At 39.1% G+C, this 12,299-nt stretch overlaps 1 protein-coding gene across 1 annotated transcript; it reads right to left on the reverse strand.

Moving 5' to 3' along the window:
• Nucleotides 7,431-9,157, reverse strand: LOC8085362 (probable aquaporin TIP2-2). The gene is made up of 3 exons (XM_002438385.2): nt 8,893-9,157; nt 8,213-8,460; nt 7,431-8,096 (listed from the first exon to the last, which is right to left on the reverse strand). The coding sequence occupies exons 1-3, from the start codon at nt 9,020-9,022 to the stop codon at nt 7,728-7,730; spliced, it is 747 nt and encodes a 248-aa protein (XP_002438430.1). The 5' UTR covers nt 9,023-9,157; the 3' UTR covers nt 7,431-7,727.

Genomic DNA, 12,299 nt, shown 5'->3' on the forward strand with positions numbered 1-12,299 from the left:
TTGCAGGAGGCAAGAGTCGAAGGCTTGAAGGCAATGATAGGGTAAGCAGTACAGGCGGAATTGTCGAGCTCTTATAACCCGCAACTTCACCCGTCCCACTTCCCGCATTCTTGGGAAGTGGGCGGGCCATACGGCGGACGCGACGGTTCGGTTTTCAATGATTATCGACAATTAATGCGGCGGAGTTTTCGTACAAATTGATGGTTTCCTTTTCTCAAACCGCGCAAAGGGCGGCTGTACAGTTGCCAGGCGCAACTTTTCATGCATCCATCTGACATCCCGTCAGAAGGCCTCGTCACGTCAACTCTTTGTGTGGAAAAATTTTCAAAACAAGCAGACAAAACTGGTAGGGAGTCAACAACCCGGGGACTGCACCGATCACCGAGCACTTGATGCTCGGGGACTGGTCGCCCAGTTTATCGACTCGGAACTTCAATGACTGTACCGACCACCGAGCACTTGATGCTCGGGGACTGGTCGCCTAGTCTATCGACTCGGAACTTCAAAGACTGTACCGACCACCGAGCACTTGATGCTCGGGGACTGGTCGCCCAGTCTATCAGCCCGGAACTTCAAAATATTGCACCGACCACTGAGCGCTCGACACTCGGGGACTGATCGATTAGTCTAGTCAATTGCAGACGGACTGGTAAATTTAATTTTTTAGACCTTGCTACAAGGCTCATACTTCGCCTTCCAGCAAGCTCGGGGACTACATCGGTACGATGCATCTGGCGATGCATCTCAGTTACAGAATCTCTTTGAGAACTTTTCTTTTGACCCTGGCACCACGTGCCTACGTCACCTACTACCAGGCTCGAGGACTAAGTGGGCACACTTTACCTTGCGGTGAATATGCTTGCTTTTTTGAGGTTTATACCTTTCAAAAAAGTAAAGTGGGCACACTTCACCAGGAAAGAAATCTTTTTTAATTTAGAGCACCATGCATTCTTCGAACAACCTGCTTCTTCGATGTCAATGTTGATCGATTATCTTTTGAGTTGGTCAAAGTGCCGTTGCAACTGTTTGGGCGATTTTCCTGTTTACTGGAGACGACGAGCCTCATTGATCGAGGAAGCTCAAGACGGCGTGTTACATCACAATACATGGTGCTCGGGGACTAGCTGTGGGGGTATAAACCCCTATACCCTTACGGCTAGACTTGGGCCAGGAGGCTTGGCCCACTACGAGACGAGCTCAAGGCTTGATCCGATAGATTGGAGTTTCGTGCAAGGAAACAAGATGTGGAGATCAAGCAGGATTCTAGTCGGTTAGAATAGGAATTGATATCGAACTATCTATGGCAATTGTAACCGACTAGGATTAGTTCCCAGATCTGTAACCCTGCCCTCCGGACTATATAAGGAGAGGCAAGGGACCCCCCTAGGACATCATATTCTCTCAACACAAATCAATACAACCAGACGCAGGACGTAGGTATTACGCCAACTCGGCGGCCGAACCTGGATAAAAGCTTGTCCGTGTCTTGCGTCACCATCGAGTTCGTAGTTTGCGCACCGTCTACCGATAAACTACTACCGTGGGTATACCCCAAGGTAGACTGCCGACCAGCTTTCGTCGACAATGGCTAGTCTCCGAAGGTGCAAAAAATTTAATAATAGGTGTGGAATTTGAGTTATCCATAAAGATGGAAAAAATAAAAAGATAAAAGAATAAAAGTATAAAAATATAATACAAGATAATAGCAAGACTTAAAGTTATCTCAGCAAACCGTCTTTCTCCCCGGCAACGGCGCCAGAAATGCTTGTTGATATTTGGTAACGCCATCAGGAAATGATCCGCAAGCGCACGGATATCGGTGAGCACTTCACCCGGGAGGTTATCCAGAGTATCGTATTTATATTTTTACCACTAGGAGAAAGCGTGCATCTGACTAACCAAATCGATTGCTACTACCCTTTAGGCTACAAACAATGTGATTCGATGAGAGTGATGTATAGAGAAGACTACAACCGCACTCTCGTTCGAACCTTGGTAAGGATGATCTACTGTTCTATTGGAAAGGCTCACGGAATCTAGACACCACAAAGGATGTTCGACCCGCACCTATAAACCCTACCGATCCTGCTAACGGGATGTGGGCTACAAAGGTAACTCGGAAATATCACGTTCCTCGCTACTACCACAGTCCAGCTAGTCAGGGGATATCTATGAGTACCCTAGCCCAAGCGCCACGTTTACGCTAGCAATGATTACTCTAAACTCAACCAGAAGAGATTAAAGTAAACTCATAAACCAAAGAACAATAAAACAAAGAACTTACTAGAATTTAGAAGTCGAAATACTGAAGAATCCTAGGAGCAAGCCTCGGGTTAGGAGACTTGATCCCGCAGGTACAACCTCGGAGTAGACACCGACAGGCCGGGCTTCCTCTGATCTACACCTCGACTCTATCTCTCTCAATCTAGAAAAACTTAGAAGAACTAATTCTAATCTCACATTGGATGCTAAGCCCTAATTCTCTATAGAGGAAAGGTTATCCTTCGAGGGCACCTCTCAACTCTATAATGATGTGTTCTCCTCCAGGGGCCAGGGGCCTTGCTTATATAGCCTCCTCCTTTTGTGCCTTTTTGGTTCAGCAGGCGATGTGGTACTAAACTTCCACCATATCTCATTAAAATGCACATAGGCCTTAATGGACCAAAATCTGATTTGGGCCCAATTAATCCCGCAGCTCTTTTATGTGGAGTCCTTCTTTTATTAATATCTCTTGATTCCGAACTCCAAATATAGCAAATAATATATGCATTTCGATTAGCTCGACGAGATCTTTGTAATGGTGTACTCCATTCTGTGATTGGTGCTTGTACCAGGGTGGGCGCCCAAAGTGGGAGGGCAGGCGCCCTGCCCCCGGGCCCGTTCGGCCTCCTGTAGAAATAGACAAACACCAAAACTCGTGGAATTCTGTCAGATAAAACTCTAAGTCTGAGTGTTGGTTGCATTTGGATCCTTTTCTTTATTTATTTGATGATTATATTTGGTACTTAAGGACCGTCAACACGGCTCTCTAGCCAGCTGCCTTGACAAATACATATGTAGAGCTAGGTAACACCAGCCGCATCTAAGGATCCATTTGTAGAGATTTATGGCTGGGAGCTGCCATGTGAATATCATTTAGAGACGATTGTAGCTCTACATGTAGCAACTCCTTGCCCCTTCTTCCACCTCAAAAAATTGACTGTAACCCGAGGCAGAAGGAAAGGGGGCTTGAACTACCTGCCAAAACTTGCAAATCTAAGGGGGGAGGTTTTCCTTTCTTTGGTGGAGGAGGCTTTAAAGGTAAGTAAATGCTAATCCAAGCCTCTTTATGAAGTTTTAGTAGTAGACTATTGTGTAATTAGGGTTTTAATTTTTTCTCTATTTTCCATTGTGGTTGAGACATTTATGGATGAATTTATATAAAATCTTTTAAGGTTCTAGGGTAAGTTTAGTAAGAAAAAAGATTCTACTGTTATTTAGTGGCAATGTCTTGATTTTAGTAGCCCATTTGTTAATTTCTAGGGAAGAATTGGTTTGTACCTAGATCTAGATGTAGACATAGGTTTTGTTTTAGTTTTTATTGTCAACATTCATATTATTTTTTAGTAAAGTGATCAAGTTTACACGAACAATAACAGGTACAATATTAAGCGGTGCTATTGTTTTCTTTAAAATTGTTTATTTCAATCAAGAAAAGTAAAAAAATACTTGTTTAGTGGTACATTAATTGGTTAATTAGGTTGTTTATTCTCTCTCTTGTATAAAGAATATGTAGTCCATATATGTGTATTTTATGGCAACATCTTCATTAAAAAAGTTGAGCAATATAATCTATAATTTTAAATAAGAATGACACTCCATAGTTATATTGTTATATACTAATTATATTCTTCTATGTTCTTAATGATTCTAATATCTAGCTTAGTATTTTTGTCATTATACAAAAAGATGGAGTACAAGAACTCATGGATGTAAGGTTCAATAAGGTGGAAGCCAAGTTTCTAAAAAGAAGCAATCAATGACAACAAAGAACATATCAAAATTCTTTTTCCATGTAGCAATTGCAAGAACCATCTCACATAGAATGATGTGATTGTCATTAGATCACACTTGATTGTGTGAGATTTTGTGAAGGACTATACAATTTGGATACATCACCATGAAACACCCATTGACGTTGAGACACGAGAAGAAAATATGAAACAAGATGGCCACACTTACATTTACACATTTATAGTTGAGCTTGATGCATAAGTGTTGAGTGCCTATGAACAAGGTGGTGGTGGTCGGGTTGTTGACGATGAAACTAGTGGCATTGATCGTCGACAATGTGTGGGGGACGCAGATGGTCTCAATGAAGGTGGAAGATTGAGGTGGGTGAAAGTAGTGGTGATTATTTGGAGGAAGTGCTTCAAGCCATGGGACCAAAGGTGATACTCAAGAACACAAAATATCTAGAAAATTTGGAAAGAGTAAAAAGAGCAGCAAAGGAGAGTGTATGGTGTCAAAAAAAGTTTTCCAATATACTAGATGGTGCTATGTTTGTGCTTGAGTTACTCATCCTAAAGGTTAAGAATGGTTGTGCACTTGTGACTAATTTGAATATGATTAGCACAAGATTCATGGACAAGACATTTGGAGGCTCGGTCGGAACAATTGTCTTCAACTTTGATGACATGAAGACAATATTTCATCTTGGTTGGATGGAAACTAATCTAATTCATGTGTTGTGTCCGTAAGTGCCTCTCTATACCAACCAGTTTGACTATACATCTCTCATTAGTAAGCTGAATGGTTGCCAATTTATAGGACAATTTCATTAATACATGGCTTGTAACGTGTGAATCGTATGCTGAAAGACAAACTTAAAGTTTGTATTTTCACTAAGAACACAATTCATGAAACAATCTGCTTTTGAGGATGTGGTCAGTAGGTGGAAAGTTGAACCCTATTGGACTCAACATTCATGGAAGGCTATTTCGAGCAGTATTCCAAGATTAGGATATATATTTCACTACATTTGTTGTTTGCTATTCCAACCAGCCTCTTTTTGCTATCTTGTATCTTTGCAGGTCAGTGTCATAAACTTATCCATGGACTAATTGTGTTCAGTATATTATGTAAACAATTTATGTATATGGTTCTAATATCCATGCAAAAGGTATCGCGTCAAATATCCATGCAAAAGTACCAACTTTCTCCTAGAGGGTGTTACCCATGGGTGTTCTTGAGCTATGTTGGACATGGTTACACATATGAATAATCTTTGAGCTCTAAATATGCATAGCTAATACATTTTGTAGCCTTGCTTAATTTCACAACTCATATTCAGTGTTAGAATTGATTCTCTGCCAGACCTCTCTCGATTATAGGCAATAATGATGGGTAGTGAAATGGTCCACGATTTTCTCGAAGAGAAATCCATAGAAGAAACCATAATGTGATAGTTTCAGAAGATCATGCCATCACATTTTCAAAATCCATCTGAGATCACAGTTCATACATAGCGAATACCTATCTTAGAAGGGTACAATAAAGAGTATTACCCATGATTATTACATCACCACCGACGGAGGAGTCACACATGACATGCACAAAACAACTTCATTTATAAAGGCTATTAATTAACATAGCATAACAACCAATAAGAAGCAACTCATAAGTTGCTGTTAATGTACATGCTAACCATATAGTTGGAATCACCTACTGCATCTAGGGTTGGCTTCCTTGGATAATCACTCACCATGCAAGGTTTAAGAAAAAGATTTTGAAAATTGTGAGTTTTAGCTTTGTGATTTTAGGGTTGTTACGCAGAAGAGCATCTAATTCAGTAATATTTGATGACATGACTGTTGTTTATGAAATTCCTAGAGAAATCTCATAGGCCCGTTCATATGTGCAAAGAGTGAGAGTGGAAATCATTTAGTCTCACCGGCTTATGGAAGTGGAGGTAGTCATGCTTAAATATGAAAGTCCTCACCACTTTCTCAAGTTTAGTGTGAGGAGGATAAAGGAAGCCCACACACATACGCTTGCTCGCCTCACCTCTGCGGGTAGGGCGGGGCTAAGGGCGCAGGCAAGAGTGCACGATACCTACATGAATAATGGTTCGCCAAAATCCGCAACCTCTTTTGAGTCTTAAATAATTTAGATTGTGATCACAACATGAGATGGGATCGGACAGTCCTATATATACATATCAACCAACACCAAAATGCATCTAGGGTTTTTGCCTCTTCTCGCTGTTGAGCTACCGCCATTGTCTCTCTATCCTAAGGCCTTGTTTAGTTCACTCTAAAAACCAAAAACTTTTCAAAATTTTCCATCACATTGATCTTGGGGCACATGCATGGAGCATTAAATATAGATTAAAACAAAAACTAATTGCACAGTTAAGTTTGTCTAATCGCGAGACAAATCTCTTAAATCCAATTACTCCATGATTGAACAATGTTTGTCAAATAAAAACAAATTGCTACAGTGTCAAAATTTAAAAACTTTTTGAAACTAAAGGCCTAAGCATCTGTGTGCACCATCGATTGGGAGAGCAGTTTTTGGGACTCCGTAGGCCTTGTTTACTTCCAAAAAGGAATAGTATCACTTTCGTTTGTATTTGACAAATATTGTCGAATTATGGACTAACTAGGCTCAAAAGATTCGTCTCGTCAATTCCGACCAAACTGTACAATTAGTTTTTATTTTCATCTATATTTAATACTCCATGCATACGTCTAAAGATTCGATGTGACGGAGAATCTGAAAAATTTTGCAAAATTTTTAGGGAACTAAACAAGGTTATATTTTCAAAATGTTGAAGTGATTCGAACCTTGATTTTCAACTAAAAGAAAAATAATATATATAGTCATACGGGATCTGACACGGTGGTTGAAATCGAATTGAAAACATATTTTCTTCTTGGGACAGAAATTGCATTTAAAGTTTGACACTCAAACAAATTAATCGAAAAAACCATCCCATCAATCAATTTTAGTCGTGACATCCATATATGTACAGTGTAAGGTGCTCAAGAGACGTAGCCGAGCAGCCGCCCATGTGAAAGGGGGCAAATATGAGTGAGGCAGAAGCTTGTTGGTTCCACACATCCACTCGAAAGTTTAAAAGTTACTATTCCTACTAAAAGTCAATACTAACAGTAAGGCCTTGTTTAGTTCCGAAAACTGAAAAGTTTTCGGAACTGTAGCACTTTCGTTTGTTTGTGGTAAATATTGTCTAATCATAGACTATCAAAAAATTTGTCTCGTGATTTACAGTCAAACTGTGTGATTAGTTTTTATTTTCATCTATATTTAATGCTTCATGCATGTACCGTAAGATTTGATGTGACAGGGAATCTTGAAAACTTTTTGAATTTCGGGGTGAACTAAACAAGGCCTAATCTTACAAACCGAGCAAATAAATAGCAGATATTAAAAAAACTAAACAGACCGCAGAAGGAACAAGCTGAATTAAATTATTTGAAATTATTCAACGAAGTCACTGGTTCTTAAAACCAACTAACTTCACACTCACCACGATACAAAAGAAGGAACAAATAATTGAGAACCATGGACCAATCATCCAAGCGCACACTGCCTTGGGGCCTTTCACCTGAACCAAACAAATGCTGCGAGTTCATCGCAGCCTAACCGTCACTTCATGCTGTCTCAACACTATGATTGAGGAAGAGGAACCGGGGACGGCGACGGCTGAGGCAGAGGCAGGGCACTTAGAAGCCGCTGCTGGCGACGGGGGCGTGGTCGCCGCACATGTAGATGTACCGGTACACGATGCCAGCGAGGCCGCCGCCGACGAGCGGGCCGACCCAGTAGATCCAGATGTTGGTGAAGTCGCCGCTGGCCACGGCGGGGCCGAAGGAGCGAGCCGGGTTCATGGACCCGCCGGAGAAGGGCCCGGCTACGAGGATGTTGGCGCCGACGATGAAGCCGATGGCGATGGGAGCGATGGTGCCGAGGGAGCCCTTCTTCGGGTCAGCCGCGGTGGCGTACACAGTGTAGACGAGGCCGAAGGTGACGATGATCTCCATCACGACGCCCTCGAACGCGCCGATGCCGGACAGGCCGTGGGTCGGGGTCGCCTGCGGAGCGGGGATCAAGAAAAAGTGAGTTGTCAGCCAGCCCCGGCCGTCAGATTTCTCAGCTCTGCTGGTTGCCGGCGAACTGTACATCGCCATATCTGAAGAACTTGACGTACCACACCGGTAGAGTACTGAACGAGGACGGCACCGACGATGGCACCGAGGAGCTGGGCGATCCAGTAGAAGATGCCGGTGAGGATGGTGATCTGGCCGCCGAGGGCGAGGCCGAAGGTAACGGCGGGGTTGACGTGGCCGCCAGAGATGTTGGCGCCGATGGCAACCGCGACGAACAGTCCGAACCCATGGCACACCGCCACGGCGATCAGCCCGGCGGGGTCAAGCGGCGCGCCACCCGTCAACTTGGCTGGAACAATGAACAATCCATGGATCGATGCAGCCTGTTAGTAAACGCATCGCCTTGGGGCGTGCATGTCCGTCGATCCATATACTCCCTCCGTCCACGAAAGAATCGATCCGTGCCAGTCAAACTTTTTAAAGTTTGACTAACTTTATAGAAAAGAGTAACAACATTTATAATATAAAATACACATTATATGACAATATATTCTATGATGAATCTAATAATACTAATTTGATACTATAAATCTTAGCTTTTTTTCTAGAAATTTGATCAAAGTTTAGAAAGTTTGACTTAGAGTAACTCTAAAAATTGACTCTTTCGTGAACGGAGGAAGTATATATATATATATATATATATATATATATATATATATATATATATATATAGATGCCACCACGAAAGATAATTAACATTAAATTGTGATGGTTGGCTCACTGTATGCGATGGCGGAACCGACGCCGGCGAAGACGAAGACGAGGGTGGAGATGAACTCGGCCACGTAGGCCTTTAGGGAGGCCGCGCTGAAGGAGTCATCGAACCGGCCGAAGGCAATGTTACCCGACATGGTGGCGCTGGCAGGAGAGCTAGCTGACGACCAAGGGGGATCGGAGCTGCGTTGGTAGCCACTCGCTGAGAAAGTGAGAATACACGGATGGACAAAAGGGTGAATGAGCCGCCGTTCTTATAGGGAGGCTGCCTGCTTCACTCAGATGAACGATGTATCCAGAAACAAAATAAAGGGCCATCAAAATAAATGGAAAAAGAAATACTACTTTGTGAGGTTATTATATACAGTATATAATAATGGATCAGGTTGGTATTTATCCTGCTCACTGCAACTTTTTTTTTTGTTAGATAGCAAAAACAGCGGGAAACCTTCCGGTCCGAATGGCCGGACCGGATGCACCGTCCGAACGGGTTCCCTGATCTTCCCGCGCTCCCGCGGAAAGACACGCCGACAAGAGCCTGTAGAAGCATCGGTCTGGTGCGGTGTTCAGTACGCAGCGGCATGTCTGACGCGGAGTCCAGTACGTGTACTAGTTTCTCTTCTATCTATCTTTTTTTCTCGATTCTTTCCTTTTCCTTTTTTCTTTTCTTTTCTTTTCATTTCTTTTTCATTTCTATTTTTTCTTTTCGTGCTTATTTATTTATTTATTTATTTATTTATTTATATTTTGCTTTATGTGATTTTGTATTATTCTTTATTTTTTATGTTTCTTTTATTTTTTCTTTTCTATTACTTTCTTTTATTACTATTTTTTATTTCATATCTTCATTTTTTATTTTTGTTCATGTGATTTTTATTATTCTTTTTATTTTATATTTTTCTATTTATTTACTTTTTCTTTTTTCTATAACTAATTATTATGTTTATTTTATTTATATTTTATTATTTATGTATTTCTTTCTTTTTTTCTGTTTTGTTTTAATGTTTTGTTGAGATTTTTCTTTTTCTATTTTTTATTTTACTTACTTAATTATTTCTTTCACGTTCGAACAACCGGACTGAAGACGCCTGTAGAATGACATTTTCATCTATTTTTTCTATGAAATTCTCTACCATCTAGATTCATGCGGGTGATTTCAGGGTTCCATACTAGTCAAGTAGCAGTTTCGAACCAGTGCACAGGAAGGCAGCACTAACCCATGTAGGTTACATTAGTTTTATTTTTTTCTTTCTTCTTCTTCCTCTTATTTCTTTCATTTTCTTTTCTTTTTTCTTTCTCTTTCTTCTTTTCGTGCTTCACTTTTCTTTTTTATTTATTTTTATATTTTATGTGATTTTTATTATTATTTTCATTCTTATATTTTTATGTTCCTTTTTTATCTTTGCTTTTCTTTCCTTTCTTTCTTATTATTGTTTGTTTTATTCCTTCGGTTTATTTCTGTTTCTTTGTTTTTACGTTTCATATTACTTTTTATTGTTCTTTTAATTTTTAAATTTTTATTTATTTATTACTTTTACTATAATTAATTATTTTGTTTGTCTTATTTTATACTTTTTCTATTTTTTATTCTTTTTCCTTTTATCTTTGTCTTTATGTTTTCTATAGATTTTTTTATATTTTACCTTATTCACTTTTTTCATGTTTTCTTTTTTATATTCTATATTCCATATGAGATGGTATGTTTACATAGTATATATGTGATATTCTATGTTATATTTTTGCGATGTTCATGTGATATATACATGCCATATTCTATGATATTTTTTGTGTTCATATGGTATATATGTGATGTTCTCTGATTTTTAAGTGATGTTCACATGTTGTACTTGTGATGTTCTATGATGTTATTTATGATGTTCAGGTGGTATATAAATAATATCATGTTCAATCATATTTTTTTGTGATGTTCATATAGTATTGTGTTGTTCCAAGTTGTTTTTTATAATGTTCATGTAATGTACATTTCATGTTCTATGTTTTTATGTTCACATGTTATACATGTGATGTTCTGTGATATTTTTTATGTGCACATGGTATACATATATATGTAATATTCTAGATGTATTAATGCGATGTTCGCTTAATATATATGTGACGTTCTCGTATTATGCATGTGATGTTCTATGGTGTATTTAATGATGTCATTTAATATATATGCAATGTTCTATAGCATATTTAGTAATGTTCTACGGTATATTTAGTGATATTCACTTAATATACATGTGATATTCTATAATATATTGGTATTTTAATATATTTGAAGAGTATTCAGGTGATACTCTTTTAAATTTTTCTCTATTACGTTTTCTCTTTATGCTTTGCTCTAGATTTTTTATATTATGTATTTATTTATATTATAATATAATTATTATGAATTTAAAACTAGAATATTGTTCTTCTTTAAATCGAGAATATTTTCTAATTAATTTTCTAAACCAGGGATAAAATCCGCTGCATGCGTGTACAATATGGTCCATGGGCCATGGCAACATAATTCCATTACATGTTTTTTTATTTTTTATATGCTCTGCTCTAATTTTTTTTATTATGTATTTATATTTATGTATAGTATAATACTAATTTTCTTACCCTAGAAACTAGAATGCCAATTTAAAAAAGAGAATATTGTTTTTACAGAGATAGAACATTGTTTTCTTAAACTAGAATATTGTCTCTGCTCAATAAAAGAAAATGTTATATCTTTATAAAATTAATGTTTATAATTGAAATTTATCTAAATATATCCATGTGGGGTCTTATTTTAAAGCATTTATTATAAGAAATATAATGGTGCAATCAAAATTTTATTTAGATACTTAGTTTAGTAATTATGAGTTTTTTTAGTTTGTTTCGCACGCAAATCAATGGTATGTAATCAGGTCCTGCATCTTTCTGCGTGTGTCCATGCGCTGCTGCATGTTGAGCTCGGAACCCTCTACTTTTCTGAGTGCGTACGTGCTGTGTTGAGGGTTGTTCTCCACTTTCTTTACTGTAGAATTTTTTGGGCGGGAAACATCGGACGGTGGCTGCCGTCCGAAACGGCCCGACTCTACCAGCCCCCAGAAACAGCTGCAGCTGTAGCGAGGTGGCTACCAACGTGGTGATCCAGGTTCACGGTTCATCACACACTATTCATATCACTGTTTTGCTCACCCAGTTCATTATTCATCCACAGTACCAACCCGTTAACGAACAGTAACAAGTTAGTCACCACAAAATACCAACCGGTTAACTAACAGTAATCGTCTGTCGTTACTGCACAGTCTATCTGTTAACCTGCACAGGACCACCCCATCTATAACTCTTATAAAGATAAACCCTTATAAGATAAACCCCACTAGATAAATTCTCTCTTCATGCAAGGTGTCCACATCATTCCCCACTAAGTGACCC

The sequence above is a fragment of the Sorghum bicolor genome, chromosome 10 (assembly GCF_000003195.3).
Source record: "Sorghum bicolor cultivar BTx623 chromosome 10, Sorghum_bicolor_NCBIv3, whole genome shotgun sequence".
Classification (NCBI taxonomy): domain Eukaryota; kingdom Viridiplantae; phylum Streptophyta; class Magnoliopsida; order Poales; family Poaceae; genus Sorghum; species Sorghum bicolor.